Source organism: Manacus vitellinus, unplaced genomic scaffold (genome assembly GCF_001715985.3).
Source record: "Manacus vitellinus isolate BGI_N305 unplaced genomic scaffold, ASM171598v3 scaffold_5_pilon, whole genome shotgun sequence".
Classification (NCBI taxonomy): Eukaryota; Metazoa; Chordata; class Aves; order Passeriformes; family Pipridae; genus Manacus; species Manacus vitellinus.
Genome location: NW_021940682.1, coordinates 6,555,836 through 6,581,184, shown reverse-complemented (window position 1 = coordinate 6,581,184; position 25,349 = coordinate 6,555,836). Strand labels below are relative to the sequence as shown.

At 47.1% G+C, this 25,349-nt stretch overlaps 1 protein-coding gene across 1 annotated transcript in view; it reads left to right on the top strand.

The window, feature by feature from the left end:
• Positions 1-724: 724 nt before the first annotated feature.
• Positions 725-25,349, top strand: part of B4GALNT3 (beta-1,4-N-acetyl-galactosaminyltransferase 3) — a 64,893-nt gene continuing 40,268 nt past the window's right edge. Inside the window, exon 1 of the mRNA XM_029963392.1 lies at positions 725-989. Coding sequence (XP_029819252.1) covers positions 725-989 — 265 coding nt within the window. The remainder of the gene's footprint in view (positions 990-25,349) is intronic.

The following is a 25,349-nucleotide window of genomic DNA, read 5'->3' as shown; positions in this document are numbered from 1 at the left end:
ACAGCACGGGAGGGACTCTGACAGAGTCACTTCGAAAGCGTGCTCGGGATGTGTAACGAAGCACAGCGTTCACCCAGGGAAGGTCCTGTCCTTCCCATGGGCCTCCGACATCCTCCCTGCGGGGGTCTGAACAGTGTAACATCGCGCCCAGCCAGCTGCTTCGGGAAGCGGGTCTGGAGACTTCACGAGCCCCGTTCCTCCTCACAGAGCAAAGCGCTTCCAAGCAAATACACTTGTTGCACCAGCTGAAAGACGCTTTAAGATGGATTCAGCTGCGTGTAATAACTGTGTGAATTTGAATTGCCCTCTCTCATCCTGCTTCGCTCCGCTGGGAGGACGGGAAATGATAATGCCTCTGCCCGGAGGGATCCCCCAATGCTCCCGCCGGCACTGAGGGAGGGTTGGGAGCCCCCTTCGCTTCTGAGGCGACTTTCCGGTGGCCCTGGCAGGAGCGGAGACCTCGGGTGGGGTGTCCCCGCTCCCGGCCCTCAGCGCGGTGCCGGCGCAGCCCCCGGCCCGGCCCCGCGGGGCGGAGGCAGGTGCGGGGGGCGGCGGCGGAGCGGGCCGGGAGCTGCCCCGGGAGCTGCCCCGCGGGGGCGCGGCGCCGCCCCGCACCTGGGCCCGCCCCGCGGAGGCGGGCGGGGGGTCCGAGGCCGCCGTGCGGTGCCGGCCGCGGGAGCGGCATGTCCCGGGGCGGCGGGGGCCCGGCGCCCTGAGCGGCGCCATGCGGGGCCGGCTGCTGGCGCGGCTGAGGCGGCGGCGGCTGCTGCGGCTGCTGCTGGCCCTGGGCGCGCTGGCCTGGGGCTCTGGGGCCGCCTACCTGGAGCTGGTGGCCACGGCGGGCGGCGGGGCTGCCCGGAGCGCAGTGAGTGACCCCCGGCGCGCCGCGGGAGGAGGGGAAAGGCGGGGAAAGGCTGGAAGGGCGGAGGGGGGGTCCCGTCCCTCGCAGCCCGGCGCGGCCCCGGGGGCTCCGTCCCGCTCGGGAGCCGGTGCGGAGCCCCCTCTCCAGGCCAGGGAGGGACGAGGGGTGAGCGCAGCCCCGCTGCTTCCGGGGGTCGGAGCGGGTCTTTGTCCCCCGGGATGGAGACGGGCGTTGGGGGTTTCACTCCCTGCCTTTGGCCTGTCGGCTCTCGCCCCGCTCTGTGTGGGGAGACCTGTCCAAATGCGACCGTGCTGGAATTGCAGAGCCCGGAGACACGGGCTTTGAGGTGCCTCTGGTTCTCGGTGCCAATCTGGAAGGCAGCAGAGATGCTTTGAATATCGCTTTGATGCGAGGAGAAGTGTATGCAGAGGAGGAGGGAATGCATACCCTGGAGAGGCGCACCGCCCGCCCAGTAACGGGCTCGCTTTGTGCAAACTTTGAGGAGAACGGCGGGGATGATGCGAAGTGCACTGAGCTTCTTTCCCCCCCTCCCTTCCCCCCCGAAGTATGGGAAAACAGTTATTTTTATCAATGTCTTGTGGGTTCTTATGCTTCTCCTTTTTTTACGGTTACAGGAAAGTTTCAAATGTCTCACTTTTTTTTAAAAGCCTATGATGCTGTTGGTGTTGTTTTTAAAAGAATAGCAGTGCTTGGAGTTAATCTAATTTGATAATAGTTTCTTAACTGACATGAGTATTCAACTAATAATACTTTCCAGTATATTGGTTCCTTCTTAACATGTTATAAACCTCCTAATTCTTACTCCTATGAGTCAGGCTTGGTTTCAGTCTTAAAGCTTTAGACTGTGGCTGTGTGGGGAGTACCATGAATGTCTACTCCCACAAAGTCCCCTACAGGACTTCAACTTGTTAATTTGTTCTGTATTATATGTGATGTTAAGGCTAAAATCATACATTTATTATTCCAGCAGGGTAACAAATCTGATTTCTTTGGTTAGGATAAATCCTCTAGTTCCAATCTGCTTTTTGTGCCTGGTGGAATTCCTCATTCCTGGTGAAATGAGAAGATGAGTTGCACTACAAGTCTACTTTGAGTTACATCTTTTGCACCATCTCACCAAGCCTCTTACTGTACTCCACTTTGCCAGTACCCCTTCCAAAGTTCCTTAGACAAGACTGTACAGGTGTAGAGAGGACTTGTGTAGTACAGCAAGGGAGAAAACAAGCTACTCAGAAGTATTTAAAATAGTGGTTATGAGGGGAGAGGGGCTGAGTCAGGTGTTTGGAGCTGTACAGGTGATGGTCTTTTTACTGCCAGCAATGCAAAGGGAGGTGGAGGGGATGGGAGAAATGGGCAGAGAGCATGAGGACAGCAGAGATGTGCAAGAGCAAACAACTTTTTTAATGAATTGGGTTCTTCCTCTTTGCTTTTAGACAGGGTTATTTTTACATCTCTGTTACAAAAGTCATTCTGTTATAACATTGAAATGGAAAGCAGTGACATGATTACAGTTATTAGCAACTAAAACAGAAGATGAGAAAAATAATTACTTTGAAGTTCAATTATATAAAAGTCCAGCTTCTCCCAAATCCACCGGAGACATTGCTGCTCATTCTGCGTGCAGAAGGATTAAAATGCTGCTGGAAAGGGTGGGAGGGTGAAACCCTCCAGCTGGCAGTGCCTCGCAGCTCTGCAGCATCCTGGAGGGCTGTGGTCACACTGGGCACTTGGTGTCGTGTTTTCTTGGCCTTGTGGCCATGTTTTCTTGGCCTTGTGGCCAGAATCCTGGAACCTGCTAACAGGAGGAAGGTTAATCCGTGACCCTGCCCACCCTTCCTCTTGCTCTACTACCTCTAAAAGCCTGTTTTGTTTTAAAAGAAATCAGAAATCCGAGCGAAAGACAAATAGTATTTGTTTTCTTTTGCCTGTTAAAACTAAGTAATGTTTTCTTCTCTGGGGACAGGGATGGCTGTGTTTGTGACTCCACGTGGTGACTCTTTCCAAAGATCCCAGGGAGCTAGTGTAGGAGGGAGTGCCTCTCAAAGCAATTAATACTTTCCCCCTTGTTTCTGCATTGTGTTCCATTGCATGTCCCAGGTGAGAACCCTTCTGCAAATCACACTTGGGACCAACCAAGAGCTGCCACCTCAACTTATCTGATGCAACAGCCTCCTCAGTTATTAATGATAAAATACAAAGGCTGTTTATTGGGTAATTCTTCTAAGCAAAAGGCTAAGAGGCTTCTCCATTGGGGCAGAAAGAGGAAGAGCTGCTGAACTTGGAAGGAGATCTACAGGAGATAACTGTTTCTGTCTCCTGTATCTGTAATGAAGTTTCTTCTTGTCTCCCTAAAAGGCATTGTAGAATAGAACAGCCAGTATCTGGAAAGCTAAGTATGTTTTCTTTTTCCAGAGAGGTGAGTCTTCCTCATGAAAGGCTATAAGGAGTCAGAAAATATTCCTTTTCCTCTCAGCCATGCATGGAATGGAGCAGAAGCCCCTGTGATACCCCCTTGCTCCCAAGTCAGTGCCTTAGAGCAAGTCTTTAGGCATGAGGGATCCCTCCCCAGCTTTATGCTCCTCTCCTCCTCTTCACCCTCCAGATGAGTGGTGGAGAAAGCAAATGTCAGATGGTCGGGGTGAGTGTGTTTGAGTAAGTGATGCTTAAAAATTGAGGCCCTGGCTGTCCTTCCTTGATGTATGTGCAGCTCTGCTATGCAACAAATTCAAGCATATAAATAGTTTGGATAAAAGAGAATAAGGAGTCAAGGAGAATATGCCGTAATTGTCGGTATCCCTTGGCATCCATGATGCTGCATCCCCATGTGCTGGGGCAGGCTCTGGTGTGAGGTTCACTTTGCTGTAATGTTAAAGTCAAAGGTTGAGGGATCAGCCTGAGGTGCAGACCTTGTGCTTGGTGTACACCATGGGTTGGGATTCATGTGGACAAAATTGATCTGGGCTGTTTGTGGCTGTCAGGGAGGTTGGGATGGAGAAGGACAGAGGATAGAATGGGTTCCCTTTGAAGGTGATGCTAAAATGAGCAGTCAGTCTGGTAAAAGAAAAAAATTTGTGAGCTTTATTGACAGAACTGTTCTCTCATGGGCAGGAGGGTGTTTCCATGTTTCTATTGTTGTTGTGGGGCTTGCCCTTTTCTTTCTTTTTTTTTTTCTCTTAATTGAGCATGTTTGGCTGGTCTGCTGCCCAATAGGTATTTATAGGAATCTTAAACATGTTTACAGCTGAGTGAAGAAAAACAAGTAGGCTGATGTGAGTTGAAGATGGGCACCCTCTTCACATGAGATGTGGCCTGTTGTCATCCAAAACAAGTTGTAACAGGCAGGATACAGCTTCCCTGCCAAGAAACCGGAGGAGCTGGAGACAGTCTGTTTACTCCTGCTGCTGACAGGCCCTAACCTCTGTGGAGTGGGCTCTCCAGTAGGAATGTTTTTCTCATCTTTGCAAGCTGCTGCACAGCACACTTTGCTCCTGCAAGTGAATGCTGGAGATGGGAAGACTTTATTATTTCAAAGGTGAATGAGGTGTTGGCAAGGGAGAAAACACCAGCAAAGCACAGAGGTCTTGAGAACAAGGCCTACACCCTGCCTTTGCTGCTGTTATGCCCCTGGCTTGGCAGCAGAGCTTGAAGGGACAAGTGCAGCAACAGGTCTTCCCCAGGGAAAACCCCCCACTCTAAGGCACTGCCACTTCCCAGAGCTGCTGCAATGCTGTTTGAATGGAAAAGATGTTGGGTCAGGCAACTCTTCCTGCTACCTCTGTTGTTCTCTTCTGTGCCCATCAGTGCCTCATCTGGCCCACCTGAGCAGAAAGGTGTGTCTCTGAGGGAGCCCAGCTGGTGTAAGTGAGCTGTGCTTGCAGGCAGGATGTGCAGTGATCCCCCTTTGCTTTAAAATCTTGGGTCAACGTAGTAAAACCCAAGCCCCATCCCTGAGGAAACTTGGAGGTGAGGTCATTCCCAGCCGTTGCTGTGCAGAATCTGGGTTTTTTTCTGCTGCAAAGACCATGGTGTCTCAGGAGTCTATAAATTGTTTGCACCGATTTCTTTTATTGCAGGTGTGAGGGTTACACTGAGCCAGGCACAAGCAGGGTGTGCAGGATTAGATTAGAATCCTGGGAGGTGCAGCTTGTAGGAACAAGGAATGGGGGGGGGGGCATTCTTTAACCTGCCTCTCTTGGCTGCTTCAACCTACCCTGGTGCCTCCACATTTTATTGTTGTGTGTAAATAACACTGTATGTTATCTTCCTATCTTGGACTGTGTTAGTGATTTCTGTCTCGCTTCTAGATTCTCAGACTGCTGCTTTTCTACCTCAGTAGTGTGCACTCCCACTCTCTGAAGCGGGAAATAGGAGGGGTTTGGAAGAAACCATGGAGATGTGCAAATAAAAAAGTCCTTTGGCAAGACTCTTGCAGTATGTACATCTTCAGTGTCCCTTTCCTTTCCCAGAGCATTGGTTTCTTATCCCTCCACCACGGTGAGCTCTAATCTTCAGGCATCCAGGCTACTATGGAGCAGTGCGAGTTGCTTAAAAACTAAAAACTGCCCCAGGTGTTGGTGTGAATGGACAGGTGCGTGTGTTTGTGGGAGAGAAGGAGCTGGCAGGAAGCTGAAATTGGTCATTTATTGTAATGTATCAGCTTCCTTCTCTCACCTCCATGCCCAGGCACTCTCAGAAGCATAAAGAGGAGCACACCTACGTGCACAGGTTCATTCACGTGCACAGGTTCATTCACATGCACACGGACTGACTTTTGCAATCGCTCACACGCGAGGTGACTTGCCTGTGCATGCACAGTATCGTTCTTTTGCAGAGAGAATTGCTCTGAGGGTTACTTAGTGCACACGGCGAGAAATCGGACCATGTGGCTCTCCAGTGGTGTCTGAAGTATCTATTTCCACTCTGTGGAAGCTGAGGAAGAGTTAAACTATCACCCCCGAAGCACCTTGTCCTGACTGAAGGAAGTGTCTGTACCATGAAGTTTGTGTGTGGTGTTTTTGTACTTTTGAAGGCACTGGTGAGACCTTGGCTCACAAGGACCTGTGCCAAGCAACCCCGATCCCCAAAGCACATTGTGGGCCTGTAGCTGCAGGATGGGCACTGCAGGTGGGGCAGATTTTTCACTTCCAGGTGGCCAGTTTAGTCTTCCTGGAGGGTGATCAGAAGTGCTGTTGCATCCTGCTCTGCACTAGTGTATGTAAAGGGAGCGAACATCCCCAGGCCCATATTCATAGCACGGACCACTATCACAGGCTCAGTGGAGCATCCAGGGCTACCGAGAGCAATATGGATCATTCTTTAGCTTGGCTGTGAGGTTCATTGACAGAGCAGGCAGGGGATGCCCAGACTTCATGCCAGCTATCCCATACTTGTCCTGGGTCAGTGTATCCTTTCACTGCTGCTGGGGCATGTACTGCAGGTAATTTGTGAACCTGGCTTTTTTCACCACCTGACTTGAAGTCAGGTAAGTGTTTGTTTTCTTGGAACTTGCCCCACAGTTTGTCTGGCCCTAGCAGATTCCCAAGTAATTTGCAAAGATTACTTATTATAAATAAACTCTTGCACCATCTCTTTATGTACTCATGTTGCCTGTGACAGATTTGTGTAGTGGTGTGCCAGAATAGTTTGTATTCCTGCACCACACCTTCCTGTCTTGAATTGGACTGGATTAGGATAACTCAGTCTCAGAGGGGGGCCCTCCTGTGCATCTCCCCTGCACTGTGGGGTTGGCAGAGGAATGCTATTGTCTTCTGGAGATGTGTTTCCACGTGTGATACAGTAATGTGAAGGCTCTGCCTTCTCTCACCTGCAAGTTCAGACAGATGTGAAGGAAGAGTGGTGCTCAGAGATGATGGACATCAGCTTTCATCTGGTGGTTTGAAACTACTGACATCTGCAATATGGTAAAAGGCAGGATGTTCTCCTGAGGGCAGGGATTGCCTTGTAGGTTGTGGCAGTGGGGAATGGAGTAAAGATGGGCTTCTTTCTCCAGTGCTTACAGCACTGGCCTCAGGAGTTCATGGGATTATATATTTTGTTGCGTTGCCCTTTCCTATTTGTTCTTGCTGTGCGCTGATGTTCCGTCTTCCAGTCGCTTCCCAATTCAATTGCTTTTCTTGGGCTTGCAGTAATAGCGAAGAAGGACTTTCCAGAAAAGGAAATAAGCTGTCTCATTTAGATGTGGTGTGAGATTTCAGAAAGATCCATGGGTGGAAACAGTTGTGAATCTGGTCCTTAGATACTTATCCTTTTCATGATGTTAGAAATTCATAGTCTGTGTGTGTCATCAGCCGAGCCAAAATACACTGGGATCTTGACCAGAGCAGCTCGGTGTTTCTGTTTTCCTTAGAAGACTTTCCCATGCCAAAGCACAAAGGCTTTGATATTCCTGATCCAGAGAGAGTTCTCTATGCTTTGAGATGTTTAGATGGTCTGGAATAATGCTGCCATTAAGTTCTCCTAGGACGTCACAGAAAAATAATTCCTGTTGCCATAATAAATATTTTAAATCAACTGCATAGAAGAATGAGATTCAAATAGTCTTTGGGATGCTGGATAAGTTCAGACAGTCCAAAGACTGTCGAGTGGACCTATGAGTCACCCTGAACCATCATGACCTTCTTAAGAGGTCATTCATTCTGTTTTTATAATTTCTTAAGCCTTAGTTATTTCAGCATTCTGTGACTATTTCCCATTTGACTTTTTTTTTTTAATTTTGATGGGGAAAAGAGGTCAGTGTGGGTTTTTTCCAATTTCTAAAACAAAGGGGATAAGCTGTCACCTACTGCTTTACATTGTAGGTCTATCTGATACCCTTATGTGGCAAAAGTCACATCTTGGGATATTTTTCCTTTTCTGCGTCACTGTTTGCCATCAGAGATGCAAATGGTAAGTCCCAGGCTATCCTTCCTTCCTGGTTTCCACCTCAGTGACCTTGATGTTGATTTGAGACAGTTTAAATATTCTTGAGGGTTTCTTTTACTAATTGGAAGTTGACAGCCAGTGCTGGTCAGTAATCTAAAAACAATGAATACGGATCAGAGACTTAACTATAACAGGATTGTGTTGTCTTTGTAACGCTCTTTTCCTCTAACCCTCTGAACTGGGAGAATTAGGAACTAGTAGGCTTACATGGAAGTCTGTGTTTCACTGAAATTGTGTAAATTCACACACACTAAACAACAGTTCATTGTCAGATACTGTTATATTCCATTTACCTGTAAAAATATTTCATCTATGTAATCACCTGTGATGGCTGCAGAATTGCCTGGTAGAGTTCTCTTGTAGTGAGGATAATCTACATTAATGATATGTGAATTTTTTCCTGCCCTTCTAGATAAATCTGTTTCTACCTTGCTTCAAGAGGCCACTTATTTCTGTGTCATTGGTGTGGACTGTCTGACTGGGCCCCTGTATTTGGTGTTGGCAACTCCGACAGCTTCCTCAGCAGTGCCGCTCATTTGAGCCTAGTTAGGATATCTCCAGCCCTTCTCATAAATACTTCACTTCCTAAATTAGTTTTATTTATATTTCGTAATGTAATTTTCTGTAAAATTGCAGTAGTCATGTCTGGGTGCTATTAACCCCATCTGAGCTGCAGAACAAAATTTATAATGGGCTGAGGATATCCTGTCCAGACCGCCCTGTACTAATAGCCTCAATTACCTGCTGCAGCAGCTCGCTCTGCATTAGCTGCCACAGTCCGTGTTTGGTTGCAAGCAGGCCAGCTGGGAGTGTTTTATTTGTTTTCCATCAAAAATGCAAAATTAACCAACAATCTGCCAAAACCAAGTATTCCCATCAAACCTGACTGAGCTATAATTTCCAGAGGTGAATTATCTGTGTAACATAAGGAGTAAATAGCAATTGCAAAGGGAGACGACTTCTATGTCTTGAAAACATCGATGCATGACTATTTCAGAGGAAATTTTGTGAACAGTGATTGTGACCCATAGCCTGTACTCTCATACCAACGGGAGGGAGCTGTTGCATCTACTTGGAAATTCAAAGTAACGTCCCAGCCAAGATGTTAAGAATGAATGCATTATTAAAATCTAAAGCAAGGAGAAGGTTTGTTCTTAAAACTAGAGAGCAAGGGTGAACCTTGGAGTGTAAGGAAACCCCACCACTTCCAGGGCTTGTGAACCTCCCTCCTTGGCCTCTGTCTGGCTGCTTCGTTAGGATTTCTTTTCAATATTGGCAATAATTAAAACTATAACAATAAAGCAACCAAAAGAACAGTACAAATAATTTCCTTCTCTCTTACTTGGTACTTTGGCAACTGTGTCTGGACACCTCTGTCCCTTCTCGGTCTCCCCAGTCCAAGAAGGACACTGGTGTGTGGGATGTGGGCCCAGCCCATGGTCTTCAAGATGGTGTGGGGCTGGGGTACTCAAGGGCAGGCTGAGGGAACTGCCCCTGGCTGTGGGGGTGGTCAGGCATTGGAACAGACTGTCCAGAAAGACTCTGGATGCCACATCCCTGGAAGTGTTCAAGGCTGTGTTGGAACTAGATGATCTTTAAGGTTCCTTCTCACCCAAACCTGTGAAACAGGCAGTGTGGGCTGTGCTATCAAGTGTCTGAAATCACCATCTCTCTCTTAGGCTTATATTCAGTTTGTAAAAGAGGCTTGTACAGAAAAACCAACCAGTGTGTCGGCTGTGGATCACTGAATTACTACTTATTCTCAAAATGCCAAGCCTTCGTCATTTCTCTTTCAGTTTCTCAGCTGAAACTCAAACCCTGTGCCTGTAGGATGCTTTAGCTCTGAAACACATTTTTTTTTCCCCAAGCATTTATAATTTGTCTGATGTCATTCACTATTCCAAGTATCACTGTGTCCTTTCCTGCTGCTTTTAAGACAGGCACCCTGACAACAGCCTTGGTATTACTGTTGCCAACTGCTTCACTTCTAAATTTTTATTTTCCTTTTTGACATTTAGGTTAGGTAGTCCCTTTTAGGTAAACCCAGCAGGTCTAACTTTTCCCAAGCCTCGGGTGATGATCCTCTAGGACTGTCACCATGCCTGAGCAAATATCTGCATGGATCTAAATTTGTATGGGTTCTAGAAGGAATTTAAGTTCTTAACATAGCCTGAATGTTGGTTTGTAGAAAAAGGTTTTGCCAAGTTGATGCTTGGTTTGTCTCCACGTGCTGGCTGGACCACCAGCTGCAAGCACCTCAGGCCCCAAAAGTGGTTTGGTATCAACCATTATTCTCCTCTCCCCTCACAGGCAGGGGCAAAACTCTCTTTATTACAGATGTTTAATTATTCAGGGCCTAAGGAGGAGCTTGTCAGGGCTTGCTTCATCACCTCGCTCTGCTCAGACTCCTTGGCTGCCCCATCTCTGTCACTGATTCCCAGAGTCTTTCCTGATCCAGCTCTTTTTCAGCCACTTCCTCAGTCAGGAAGAGCTTTGTAAGGTGTGCGAGTTGAAGGACAGTTGTACTGCTCCGGGTTGTTCTATGTTGGGAGCTTATTTATCCTTGGATAGATGTATTCTAAATCTGTCTCTGCTGTTTTGGTTCTTGCTTCTCCAGGGAACTGGAACACTTGTGAGACCACATTTTGACAGAATTTAACCTTGGTCTTGGGTGTTTTCCTTTCCCCTGTAGTTACTGGCTGTAGCTGATCATCTGTATTTACTTGTTCACGTTGTTCACCTTCTCCAGTAGTGGAGCTAAGATTACCACCATTCAGCCTGAATTTCATTTGCTTTTCCTGCCAGTACCTTTTCATCCATTGGCAGTTTCTCTGTTGCTGGGATGGTGCTGCTCACCTGCACCTAGTCTGCAGCTAATAAATGCCTCTATCTCTCACATTCCTTTCTCTTCTCTCTGAGCCCTCATCTTCATCCCAGCTTCTACTTTGAAGGAGTCCAGATGATGCTAAAGCTGCTCCGGCCCCTGTAGTCGTGCTCTGCGCTTGTGATTCCTCCAAACATGCCACCCTTCCTTGCAGATCTTGCAGGGCCTTTCCAGGTGTGTCTCACTGACTCAAACCTCCTGCTGCAGTGGGGAAGAGGGTCTTTTTTGTGTGCTGGTGGGGCAGGGGAGGATGCACTCTCTCTTTGAACTCCTACTGTACCCTGCCTCAGTCTGGAGAGTATTATTTCAGTTTGTCTGTGCTGTCTGATCGCTGTCTGCATTCCATCAGCTCCAGCCATGCAGCTGATTTCCTTTGCTTTGCAAATTGTAAGTGCTTTGCCAGTTAACTCTGGGTCTTCCAGTACTCTTTCTTGAATGCTTTGTCCCAAAACTCCATGCTTCCCAACTGGCATGATTAGTTGGTTTATTTTATTTTTTTTTTCCTGAATTTAGTTTCTTTGTAAATTTTATTTTCACCTGTCATCAAGGAGGGGAAAGAACTATTAGCATGTTTTGCACCTCATGCAGAAGTAGAGGAAGAAAGAAATGTGAAAGACAAGACCAGCAGAAGAGAAGAAGCATTATATGGAAATACAGATGACGGGAATTATTTAACAAAAGTAAGAAGTGGCCAGAAATGGGGCATAGTGAGGTGAGTGTTGGAACAGAGTAATCAGAAAATGCCAATGGCCACTAAAAAGTTGTATGGGGGAAGGAACTGAAGGCTAAATTAGAAGCAAGTACTTGGGATTTCAGTGAAACAGAGAGGCTGGAATCAACAGAAATCAAAAAGAGAGGAGATGTGGAAAGAAGAGAGCACAGAGTAAACTGCTAACTTATATTTAAAAAGGGTGGAGGAAAATGCAGGGATAATAATTACAGAAGCTGGTGGGGACTATAAGCAGCTCTACCAGGATGGTTAAGAATGTATTTGGTGTCATACGAGTGTTTGGTGCCTTGAAAATTAGTACCATGGTGGCTTTTTACTGTGGTGGGTGTCTGCCAAGACATCTGGTTTCCCTTTGTAGAGCATTGTGCTCATTGCTGCAGATGCTCCACTGTATTTGCAGAGTATGGTTACCTGTTTTGTCCTGGGTGTCTAGCAAAGGCTCAGCACTTTGCCAGTTGTTTCTGTAGAAAAAGGATTTGCTAATGTGGTCAGGAATTTTTCTCGTGTCCCTCTTTGTTTGCAAAGTCTGTGAAATCCCTTTTCTCTAGGCACTCTGAAAATCAAAGAAAAGAGGCTTGGTTTGCACATAGTCCTATGGTCCACAGTCAGGTAACATTTAATCCAGAAACTCTGAATTTGCTGCTCCTGTCATAATCCTCATGGCTCCCTTTCCGTCTTTCCATGCCTTTTAGGTGTTTTTCTCTTGCACAGAGGGATAGGTGTTATTTGCTGGAACCAGTGCAAGTTTGCATCCAGACTCAGGGGAAAACTCGCCCTGCTCAACTCCCACCCCAAGCACCAACTCCCACAGCGAGGACTCCAACATTGCAAACTCAGCAGGGAAAGCATCCCATCCCTGGATAAACATTTTGTAGTAGGCAACATGGTAGAGAAAGGACTGTTATGGGAAGGAGCCAGGCCAGGCTGTCGTATGAGCAGTGTTTGCAAAGTAGTGCTTGCTCAGCAGGCCACACTGTCGTCCGAGGTGCACCAGCTCCAGAACTGTCCAAAAATATGTAAAATATGGGATCCTATTGCAAGTTTACAACCTCAATTATTCCTCTGGGCAGAGAGTCTCGTGAGTGCTGCCTGGGTCTGGGAGCAGATCCCAGGGAGCTGAAATTTGTCCTTACTCCATCTCTTGGCAGTGGGGAAGGGATTTGCTTCAGCCCAAGTCAGCATGGCACCCCCTGCCCGCCACTGTTTTATATTTAGCTGGCAGCGTGTGGTCGCGTGGGCCATTTTAAGGCAGCGCCTCCCAGCCCTCACCTCGGTGCTGCCCAGCTTTCCATAGCAGCTGAGCTGCTGCTGGGTGGAGAGCCAGAGGCTAAAATTAGCTGGGAGCTCTTCTCTTGCCAAGTGCTGTGTCTGACCCAGCTGAGCCTGGCGGGGTAGGGAGGAAAACAGCCTCAAATCTCTCCACACAGTGCACCCTGCGTGCCTGCTGGCTTCTCCGGAGGACTCCGTGCAAGGGTTGGGGATGCTTTGCCGTGGGGGTGCTTGGGAGGATGCTGGAGCAGTGGGGAGCACAGGGCATTGCCAGGATGGTCTTGGGACACAGTAGGAAATCCTGACTCTCAGAGCTCTGTTTCCTTCTCGGTCTCCCTTTGAATATCATATAAACAGCCAGGGAGGCCAGTTCTTGCTCCTGTACATCTTCAGAGCTGCAGGCGTGTCCTCACTTGTGGAAAGGTTTTCTGGGCACATGTGGGGTTTGGCTGCCCTAAGAAAGCTACTTTATTCACCATTCCCACTCTGCCAGAACAAGCTGCTGAAGATTTCACTGCCCCCGTAGTCCTCACCCTAAATGAGAACTTGTTTGCTCTCTATTACAGGGTGGGCTCCAGGAGGGGCTGTGCTCTGGTGGTTACAGCACAGGTTTTGGCAAACAGGGGTGCACACCATCCTTACCTCTGCTGCTGAACAGCCGAGGCTTAAGAATGAGCTGCTTCAGCCTCCCATGCCTCAGTTTGCCTCAGTGTCAAAGGTGTTGACGACAATTGTTATTATCCTTTTGAAATACTTAATGTCCGTGAATGGAAAAGTATTAACTAGCTTCCACATGAATTCAGTGCAGAGGGAAAGCATGTTTCATTATCCTGCTGGACTCAGCCTGCTCTGCTGGTACAGCCCTGCTGGTTTGGCTTCCCCAGGCATGCTGCTGCCCTGCCTTTTGAGAACCAATTTTGCTATTGTGTGTAATGCAGTGGCAGGAATTTGTCTGGGCCCCCAGAATACAGGTCGCACCTCTGACCTTTCTCATGCATTGCACTTGCCTGAACTGCACAGCCCGGAGCAAGAAATGGGTGCAAGGGTGCAGCTTAGATGAGGATTTGTTACCTTAAACCCTGTTCCTTCTGTCCAAGTCCTTTGGAAAGGCCCTCTGCAGTATGTGCAAGGGCAGCACAACAGCAAACCATGAGCATTGCAGGGAAAACTACCCTGGCTTTTGCACATTATTGGTCCTGACAGCTCTGGAGGAGGCAGTCTGAGGGACAACATGGTGTGGTGGAGCAAAATGAGCACCCCTTGACAGCCTAATAAAGGTCAGAGTAAATGTAAACAAGATTTGCATTGAGATTTCTGTTTTTCCATCAAGGGTTGGCTGTTACTGCTGCTGGGGAAAGCTGAGCCAACTGTAGGAATAAGAAAAAAGAAAGAGGAAGGCAGGTTCTTGGTTCCTGCTGAAAGGGAGGTGAAGTTCCCCTTTTCCTACAAATAGCAGTGAAATGAGAGCAGCTGGGACAGCTGCACTAGCTCTGTCTCATGCATTTGACCAGCTAACCTGGACAGTGGCCTCTCTGTTTGTGTCTGGAGGTGTGTACAGAGGGTGCATGCTAGCCTCTGCCAGCTCTCCTTTACCTAACGTGTATGGGAAAGAGAGAGCTCCAGGAACTGGATGGGATGAGACACTGGCAGGGTCCATCCTTGCTCCCATCTCACCTCCAGGCACAGGTGCCTCCCTCCTGCAAGTGCCTCTCTGATTTTTTTCTGGTGAAGTAAAGGAAACAAAACTTTCAAGTGAGTTTCCTTTTCCCTTCTGGAGGTCGAATGAGGACTGTCTGTGTGAAGGACATAATGGTATTTTTAGCATGGTTAAAGAAAGGCAAAGTATAAAATAGATGGGAAAATATGGCTCCTACAGCTGCAAGAGGACTTGTTCAGGGCAACTGTTTTTGCTGGAAAGGATTTATTTGCCTGGAGCCCAGCAAGGTGAAGAAAGCACCACTGCAGCAGACTTACTGTGAGGCTGGGGGAGAAGGTGGTTGTGTCTTCCTCCTTCCCCTTCACACAGATCTGCCAAGTCCTCTAGTACAAGATTTCTCCCTGATGCTGGCATCCCACACTCCTGGTAGCTCCTGGCTCTGTGGCTGGAGTCATCCTGTGGAGCACTGGCACTGCTGGAGCCGAGGGCTTAAGCCATTTGTGTTTGTGTCACTTTAGCTCACAAGCCTGAGAGGATGGGACTTGCCTTTTCCCAGCTGAATCCTGTTCTGTGGTGGAAAAGTGGCTTTTTCCTGCACTTGCTGGTAACAATGAGAGGGACCTCCTTGTCCTTAATAATCATGATTTACTGAGAAGTGGGGAAAATTGTTCTTTTGTGTTCACTTCCCCTTGCTGAACTCTGTTCTGGTGTTGACTACTGGCAATAATACTAATTTCTAACCAGACAGCCACTTGAAATGGTCTGCCTTTGCTGTCTGAGGCTGTCCAGGAGCAGTCTGTCTTCTCTGTCTGTGCCAGTCAGGCTGTCAGCACCCCTGCCCAAGGCCCTGCAGAGCTGATGGGAAGATGCTACGTGACAGTAAGTGCTTTAGGCAACATGCAGCTTGGAGCCTCCCCCTGTATCCTAGAGAAGGCATTGGGAAGGGACCAGTGCTTCCCTGAAGCTGGAACAGCATGCTTTGCCAGAACTTTGGCAAAGGGAGGAGGGCTGGAGTATGGCTTGGAGCATGCCCCTATGTCTCTATGCTAAATTTAGCTCTGCAACCAGTTTCTTCCAATGGTGGATTTTAAACATTCTGCTGCCTCTCCTCTGCAGATGGGTATTTGCAGGGTCTGCTGAGATCTCTTCCTAAAGTTAAGCTGCTGAAATCCACAGAGATGCCTTTCTTGAGCTCTGCAAGTCTTAAGACTGCTTATAATTCTTGTCTCAGACCCTGAAACTGGAGTGGTTCAAGTGGGTGACCTGGCATTCTTCCCTCTGGGTGGTTCATTAGCAGGCTGAGCAGGGCCACCGTATCCTGTGATGTTAGATCTGGGTGTGTTTCTCTAATAGTTGAGTGATATGATGAAAAGGCAGCTTAAGGCTTTAATTACTGAAAAACGTTTTTTTGGGAGAGTGGGGTTTCATACATTGCTTGGCTGAGGGTAGAGGCCCTTGGAACAAGGATGGGTCAGGTGAATGATGTACTGGGCTGGTCCTCAAACCAGGCAGTGCTTGATGGCTGTGGGGGATCTTCCAGAGCAGGCATATACAAGTGAAAAAAGCAAAAAAGAAAGAGAATGAGAGAGCGAGTGGGGAGGAAAACATTTGAGTCACCTCTTGTGCTGGTAGCAAGCACTCAGGACAGCCCTTGTCCAGCTCTGGCCACCTCAGCAGTTCTAGCAGAGCTGCTCTGAGGACAAGGCAGAGGGATGAGGCCTCAGTGATTTTTCTCATGAATGTAGTAGATACATTTGTACAGTTGCAGGCACCTAGGCTACGATTCTTCTCTAATGCTTTAGGATTTTACTAGCTATGTCTGTTGTGGGTGCTTGGGATTGTCATTTCACTATATGGCTTAAATGAAACTGTACAAATTCCTGTGTGCATTTCTTTGCATTCCTTTGTAAGTAATCCAGATTTTTAAAATTATTATTATTATTATTATTTAAAAGATGTGTGATAGTACTGTCTGTATCTGTAGCTTTGTAAAGAAATGGCTGTAACTTTACTTTCTGCAGGTGTATGTATCTCAAAACTTAAAGACGTTTTCCACATACACAGGGTCTCTGTGGACTCTTAAGTATTACCAAATCAGCCCAGAGTCCAGAAACTAGCAATTGAATCTCCCAAGAAAACAAAGGTCTAACCTTTGCACTGTGTACCAAGATAGCCTCATGATAGCACCTTTGAAATGTCCTGTGCTCCAAAAGCACCGTGTTCCTTGTGTTTGCTGAGCACATCTAATGAAACCTGTTTGCTCCAGGTTAAGAATGATTGTTTCCCAATAGAAGAATTGCAGCACCTGTACTTCACTTTGTGTTGTTTCAGGTAGCCAGGGAATTTGATGTGGAGCTCCACTGCGTGGCAGACAGCTGAGCTAGTTTAGGGCAGTTTTACTTGCACTTTGTTGACCCAAGGTGGCCTGCATGGAGCTGATCTGTAATGAATATCTAGTCGCAGCTCTTCCCTCCTCATTCTGAACTGGAGAAGGCCACAGTGTGGAGGTGAGGTGAGGGTTTTGGCAGCTAAAGCAGTGTGTTGCTGCTCTTAAACAGCCTGCTGACAATGCTTGGTGAATTGTTTTAGAGGCCAGAGGCACGTCTTTGACACCAGCTTTACTATACTTTACTGTTCTGCATAAAAGCCTTGCGGGCTGCAGTGTTTTCTTTGTACAGAGCCAGGGTGTGGGACACTTCAGCACACTCTACTCTGATGTTTTACCATTAGGGTTAATGTTAGGCCGTGTTCTACACTTGTCAACCAGAGGAGCAAGTGGTTTCAGGCACTGTTAAATGACCTCTCCCTCCAGATTTGGTCCCATGTCAACATAGGTTTTCTCCTGTTGTCTTCCCTCATGCATGGTGATAGCCAAGCATGAGTATCCTCTGTGTAGGATACTCATGCAGTGAAAGTGCCCCAGGTGAGAGACTTCAGTAAACAGTACATATCTAGTAGGTGCTGCTGTCTCCCACATAAAATTGTCCCAAGGCACCATTGTACCTACATAGGCACATCACAGCTGTGTGCTGCAATTTCTGTACCATCTCCCTGCCCAGGGTAAGTCAGCAGCACCTGGATAACCCCAGCCTGTGTGCCGATGATTGCAGCACACGCTCCTCTGTGCTGCTGCACCAGTTTTCCTTTCATCCCGGCTTCCCCACCCACTCTGGCATGGAGGCACACCCAAAGCCCCGCATCGCTCTGCTCCTCCCTGCAGAACATCTGTCCTCCTGCCAAAAGGCTCCATCCCTTCATCTCTGAGGCTGTCCACCCACCTCCTCTCGGTGCTCTCTGGGTGTGTAGATGTGCTCCCCATACATTAACTCCTCTTCATACATACCTGACCACCCCAGCATGCAAGTACCTGCATGTTGCTGACCTCACCTACTTAGTGCTCTTTCATAGTGTTCTCCATGTTTTCATGACCTTGAAAGCCTTGCTCTCTCCTGCCAAACTCCTGGGACTGCACAGCTTGCTGTATATTACAGTCTTTTTCCCTTCTGGCTTCCTTTAAGGTGGAGAGTGATGTTGATGTATGTGAGAGGTCAGATCCTGGAATAAATAAGACATGACATGGCCATGGCACTTACAAGTTTCCTTTCTAGGGTTGCAACCATGCACTTACATTTCAAATTCTCACACTATCCCGTGCCAACTCCTTCCTCTGTATAAAATTTTCCCAATTTTTTGATATAAAACTTCAAACTGAGTTTTGTCCTGCTGGTGCACTGAGAGGGCCAGGTCTGCTCTGTCCACAGCTGAAGGGAACTTGTGCAGAGGGTCTCCTCAGCAACCACGGTGCTCTGTGGCATTTGCCAGATTTCCTGTCCTGGCAGAGCCTGTCAGTGCCTGACTTAGTAGCTGTCCTGCAGGAAGGCTTTGATGTGAAGGTCTGTACAGGGAGTTGGTGTCAGTCACTGCGTGCTGCCTCTCTGCTCTCCTGGCTCCCAGGAACTCATGGACCTTCTCTGTGTTGCCTGAGAAATATAAGATAAAAAGAAGGAGGGGTGCTTGTGAATATGTCAAAATGCATGATGTCAAAGCCCTTCTACCTTTCATTATGGTGCTGGAGACATTGCAGAGGGGAGGCTGACAAGTTGTGGCCATGGGAACTGGGTGTGAAGCAGGTGACACTGGCTGAGATGGGTGGAAATGGGGAAATTAGGGATATGAATCTGGACCCCAGCCACCCTCCTTGCTCAGCGTGGGTTGCTGCTGGTCTCTGGGGACCTACCTAGTTCTAATGACTCAGAGAGAAGTACAAGTGAATATCAGACCTTGTTCCTACAGAACAATTGTCACCTGCTCTACAACTGTTGCAAATAACAATCATGTGGACTGTGCCACGATTTAGAACACTTCCTCCTGGCCATGTGCACACGGTTGTTTTTATCCATGTATTTTATCTGAGGGAAGATGCTGGCTCTATCAGGTCATCTGGGCTTCTTGGCAACTTCTGGAAACCTCCTCGTGCAGCTGTGGGCTGCTGGTGGCAGTAAGCAACAGTAGCTCTGTGGTACCCCACCACATACCTGGCCTGAGCAAATCACAACACTGCTGGGCAAAAGTCTGCAGGGACTCTGGTGACAGTCCTGTGAGCTTTGCTTGGGGATCTGGCAATGGTGGAGTAAGAAACTGGTTAATCAAGAAGGACTTGGCTAAACTGTGGTATGAGAAAGAGCTGTAGTTGGACTGGGTACCAGCATAAACCATAATACAGCATTTCCAGGAACCTATCCATATCCTTCAGCAGAAGCAGATAAGCCAAGGGGTTTTTCTCTGAAGATCAGTGGCAAAAGTCCTACTGACCTCAAACAGAGCAAAGTGCAGCTTATTGCAGCTGATTCTGCAGTGCCTTGTGAGAAGGGGAGATGATTGGTAAAGCAAAATGGAGCTCTTGCCTTCCCCCAGATTGTGCTTGGCTGTTATTAGTGCAGACCATCAAACCTGGAAAAACCATGCAGACCTGGTAGGAGCATTTCAGTGCTGGTTACTTTGGATGGGGCCTGTATTCAGATGCGTCAGATTGACGTTGTTGGAGTGGCATGGTTTGGGGGGAGAGTTTGTAGGTGATACAGGGCTCAAACAAGTGAAATGGCCAGCAGCACTGATGGGGAAGTCACAGAGAAGGCTGCTGTGCTTGGACTGTATCTCCTGGAAGAGCTGCAAAGGGACCAAGGATCAAGAGGAAATAGCCAGAACATGAGCTAGGATTAGGGTTACAGATAAGCATACAAGGAAACAACTGCAGTGGTCAGGACTAGTGGGTAAGGGAAAAGACTAGGTCTGGGGCAGCTGGGTGAGGACAGTCTGAGCCAGCAGGTCAACACCATCCCTCATGGATGAACTAATGTGGTAACATCATATGCTGATGTACAAAGGCAGCACTGGAGTGGCACAAAGATGTCCATGTAGCAGTGGCTTTTGGCATCACTGTGCCCTGAAAGACACGAAGGTGCAGGGAGCTGCTCATGAGCCCTGTAAGTCTGTGGGCTGAGCACAGCCCCAGTTTGAGCAGGTGAACCTCCACAGAGATCCTCATGCACTTGCTAGCACTGAACTGAACCTCGCAGGACTAACATCCAGCTTCAGCTGCTCCACAGTGGGACACCCTTCACTCTCCTGTCCTTTGTGCTGTTGTCAAGCTGGGTTGAAATGCCTGGGTTTCCCCAGGGATTGTCTTTAGGCAAGGCAGTCTCACCCCGAAGAGTTCTTACGGGAGGGGAAGAGAGGATGCCACAGCAAGGTCCTGACTGCAGGAAGTACCCTGCTTGAACGTGGATGAACTTGATGGCTTTGGGGCCTTGGAGGTCTGGTTTTGCCTGGAGCTGCTCTCGTCAGCATTTACTGGCCAGCCCTTGCAGGAGTGTAAAAGAAGGTCAGAATTTCACCATCGGGCCCAAGCTCTGCTGCTCAGGAGAGTTACTCCATATTTACCATGGCATTTCTGAGCTCAAAACCAGGCCATAAGGAGCTAATTAAAGTCAGGCTGTATGAGATTTGATATGGGCAAACCAATACATCTTTCATCTGCATAACTGGATTCCTCTGAGTTACTGGAGTTGTCTGGAAAGGCCACAGTGAAACTGGACACCTTTCACCTGAAACTGAAAAACACAAGCAAACCTCTTTCAAAAATTGTCACGCAGGGGCTGCTCAGGAGGAAAAGCGACCCAGGAGTCACTCACTAGTCTGTATGACAAAAAATTGGCTGTACAACAAAGCTGGCTGCCTTGCTTGCTGCAGCTCATCAAAACATAAGTAGAGTGAGGCCGAGGGCTGGATCTAAGCCCACAAAAGCCAGTGGTAGGGCTCCCACTGGACTGAAGCCAGTATGGTCCAGAGTGGCTTTGTTTTAAAAATGGAAGGAACATAAACAGGCATGACATTCCCTTGAACCCAGATACATCTCTGTCTGGAGCAGAGCAGCTAGCTCTGTGTGTTTCCATGCTCGGGGGTATCATGAGGTCTGAGGAGGACCAAGGGGAAGGAACAGCAAAGGATGAGGCAGCTTTACTTGTGATAGGATTTACTTGTGTAAGATATCTATACCTTTCCCCCCCCTCCATGAAGAGAGACAGGTTAAAGCAGGTCCTACAGCAGACTTAGAAGTGGCTCTAGAAATGAAATCAGTCTCTTTCTTGGTTTCTTTCAGCACCATACCATTTAATGGGAGTTACACCATGAACTTAAAAAGCATTATTTGTAAAATAAGTCTGTTGTATATGTGCTGGGTACTTTCAGAATAGTTTATTTGGTGCTGCAGCAGCCAGTGATGCAAGTGGTGTGGCTGGAATTTTTTTTAAGGGTTGGATAATTTTATGAGTAATGGTAACACTTGCAACTATGCACGATAAGAAAAGAGTAATCACAATTTGTGCTGCAGGGCATAAGCTGACTGTGTAGGTCATGAGGACTTTTATTTTTTTTTTTCTCTGTAAGTAATACAGCTAAAGGTACTTTTGAAGGTTGTTTTCTTCTGCCTTTTAAACATTAGATGTTGGCTGCTGGTCAAAGGTGGATTATCTGATGGGATGAACCAATGGTGTGATCTGCTAATTACTAAATTCCTACGTAAGGCTTTTATTTCCTGCACAGGGAGGTACTGTGCTGCTTCTTTTCAGATAGACTCTTTTTTATAAGACTAAGTTGAAACACCAGCTCTGGTCCCTAATTGAAACCAGCAGCATTCAGTAGGTTTGGACCATGTCTGTCTCCTGGGTAGCCCTAGGCGGGCCTCTGCGGTTTCTGTTCCATGAGGGGGAACTGTATCTCTGGCAGAAGCTCTTACAGTTGAGTGAAGAAATAGCAGTAGGTAATTTAGCATATTTATTTCACTTTGTGTGTTTGCATGTGGAACTTCCAGGAGCAGATCAAATACATGTGAGGAGATTTTGATGTTATTTAGCAACAGTTCATTTTATGGGCATTGCTTTTTCTTTTTTTTTTTTCTCCCCTCCTGATTTGGCTAAGGCTTGCTCTTAGATAATCCAGGCCTGTTGTGAATGCTTGTAAGAAGCAATTTAAAAGTTGGCCCTCTCTGAGTAAACCAAAACATGGGTTGAAAATATGTTGGGGTTGATTCTTCCAGGGTGGTTCAATCACCCAGAAAACTGGAAGAAAGCTACCTTAATTACTGGGAAGATGAGGGTAAAAAGAATCTTTTTACTGTTGCTGGTTGTGGCAGCTCGGTTTTGCTCTGTTCCTTCCGCTCCCGTGGCTGTACAGCTCCATACAAACTGTATACAGCTGTGCACACAAATGAGCAGCTGGGTGGTTTTGACCACTGGACAAAATCCCTGGTGGGTGGTGTTTTTGTTTTTAAAGAGTAAAAAATAACCTGGCTTGGTTTTTCAGTGTGTGGTTTGCAGCAGCACTGGTCAGAAAACATCCTTTTGATTTAAAAGCTGAGTGAACGGGAGCAAGCTACTAGAAGAGAGAAAATACAGGATACTGAGATGCTGTCCTGTATCACCTCTGACTGGAATTGCATTTTGGCATCTCATGGGTCCTGATTAAAGTCTGCACATTGTGTCACTGAACAAGTGTGCTCCTCTTAAGCTCCTGCCTTGCTCATGGCATTGAAACAGTTGGGATTTCACTAGGGATTTATTCTTCTGTCTCGGGTTCACAAGTACCAGGATTTCCCCGCTCCTACCAATTTATTTGAGTTTGGTGCTACATCTTGTCAGACTAGGGAGGAGAAAGAACTTGCTTGGTGCAAGAGATGTGACCCTACGCTGTAAGGAGATGAGCACTAAGGGTTTCCCCAGGCCCTTGTAGCAGGTCAGAAGTCAGAGGGGCCATTTGGTGTCCATCACACTCAACCCTTGCTGGGGCTCTGGGAGCCTGCTGTAATGGTTTAATTGCTGCTTTTCTCATGTCTGAGAGGGGGAAATCCTGGGTGGGAAGAATAGCTTATAAATTTTTTTCGTATGACAGTTATTCTTTTCTCTGTCATCATTGCTTGTTTTCTTAGCTTTACCCTGGGGTGAGGGATGAGTCACAAAATCTGATGGGCTTTTCTGAGAAGAGCCTTGGGAGCCAAGCAAGGAAGGACCAGGGAGTGGCGACTGATTTCTCGGGAGCTACGATGGAGGTGGGAGCAATCTGGGGTCTCCAGATAAAATGTAGTGGTGCCTTGAGCTCTGAGGGTGTGGGAGGCTGCTGGAGAAGTCCTCTGGGATGGATGGAAGCCCCTCTTGTCCCTCAAGCTGGACCCATCAGCTGTTCTCCACTCAAGGTGTCAGCAGGAAGTTGAGGCAGCAGAGGAGAGCAACATTTTGACTTGGTCACCAACCTGCTTAGATGGCAACCTGTCCTGACATCAGTCCTGAGGCTTGGCATGGAAGCACCACATCCTGACCCGTGCTTATGCATTGCCTTGGGAGCAGGCGGATTGCTTACGGCCAGAGGAGATGAAAGGGAGAGGAGGGACCAGTTATCATTTATTAATGCTGTCGGATTGCATTTCTTTCCAGTGCTGTAAGACTGGGGCAGGACTTGCAGGCAGATGATGAAAGAGGAGACAGAGCTCACCAGGAAACATGAGAGAGCTTGAAGGAGGAGGCTCATGGGGCTCGCTGGGAGATAGGAAGGTCTGCGTTCTCCCCCAAAACAGTCAGAGGCTGTAAGAGTCTGAGAGGCAAGGGAATGAGGGGCAAAAGAAATTAAATAAAAAGCATATGGAGGCCAGCTGAGAAGAGATGGGAACAACTGGACAGTCATCTTGTTATTCCAGAGTTGTTAGAAAAATCATGATTTTTTTTTTTTTCTCTTCTGTCATCTTTCCTGTTCGCTAATAATTTTAAAATGATGTTATGCCTGGGATGTATTTCCTGTCGTTTGAGCTGTTGCTGGGTGAGAGCTTACCTATAAAGAGAACCCATCACATTGCTAGCATAAATGAGCTCAAATTTTATAAAGAAGACTTGTAAGACTTTCTGGGGTTAGCTGTGGGTCTCGATTTTAGAAATATCCTAAAAATTTGTATAGAGTCTGGTGGAAAATCATGCATGCTCTTCTTGTTGTTTTTTCGTGACTCAAATAGTCTGTAGCAAGGATGAAGTTGCTAATTAAACTCTTCTTTTATTTGAGATGACCCAAAATAGTTAAAAATATTCATTAAGGACATGGCTCCACAAGGGTTGCTTACAGCAACTGAATGCTTTAGGGACCAGATATCACCAAGAGTCTGGAACATGCTGTGTGTCTCTGGTTTTGTGACAGTCGTGCTTTTGATCATGTGCAAAGATGCATAAAAAATTTTATTCTGATATTTCCCAATTATGCAAAGTTATAAGCGTTTGAAGTTAAGCCCAGTGAGGCTAACTTTGCCAGCTTCAGAGATGCAGAGATGAGATTTTTTTTTTTTTACTAGAAAGCATTTTTTTCATTTTTCTAATGAGGTTCAGAGTGCCCAGGGCCTGATTTTTCAGATAGAACCAGTAGCATTTCTGTAACAAGTCTGAGTGCGAATTGGACTCTCCATCCTTGTAACTTTTGGTGTTTTAGAAAGTGAAATAATTGAGTCTCACAGTGCTTCTGTGAATCAAACAGGTTAGCATTATTCTCACCATCAAATGTTGATTGGGGAACAGTCAAGGAGAGCATATTGGCATCCAGGACATGCCTGAATTTCACCAGCTGTGTGAATGCAGTTGCATTCATGGGCTAATGCACCCCTGTTGATCCTGGTGCAGTAATGACTTGTGCTCATTCCATATTTACTCTTCACGATGTTTGTCCTGTCCCTTCGTGGGTCCTGCTCTTAGGGTTGCTGAATTTTCAAACATCAAAACAGCTGCTTTTCAGGCAGGATGAAAGCCCCATTTTTGCAGTGATGTCTAAACCAGTGCTGAATGAACACCTAATATTTCAGTCAGTATTGCAAAAAAAAAAAAGGTGTGGTAAAATTCACTCAAGCAGCCCAGATCCTTAAAGCAGGTAAAAATCCAGTGTGTGATATATGTTGTGCAATTGTCACTCCTGATGTCGGCTAAAAGAACAAAGGTGTACGAGAGCACGTGGGGCCATTCTGAAATGGTGCTGTCTCCATTTCATGCACTACACCAGGTCTTCCACTTGGCTTAACTGATACTGAGACCCAAGGCAGAGCAGCAAAGAAAGGAACCTGGCAGAGGTGAGCAATTTTGAGTTTTTGCCAGTTTACCTGTTAGAATATTCCATCACAGCAGGACTTTTTTGGATGGATAAGCTCACAGACAATAGACTACTAAAAATCCCCTTGCATCATTTTTGGCATCAATTCTCCAAGCAGAAGAGCATGTCTAACAGTGGCACTTGTGTGTGTTATGAAATATAATAGACAAAGCCCTAACATCCTGCAGCAAACAGGATTTACATTCTGCTCTCCAAGTTTTATAAATCCTGGGAAATGCTGATGTGGTAGCCTGGCTTTTATTCTGTGGTTACTTTATTTGAATGAAAAAAATTCTTACCTCATTAATATAGTGAGGAC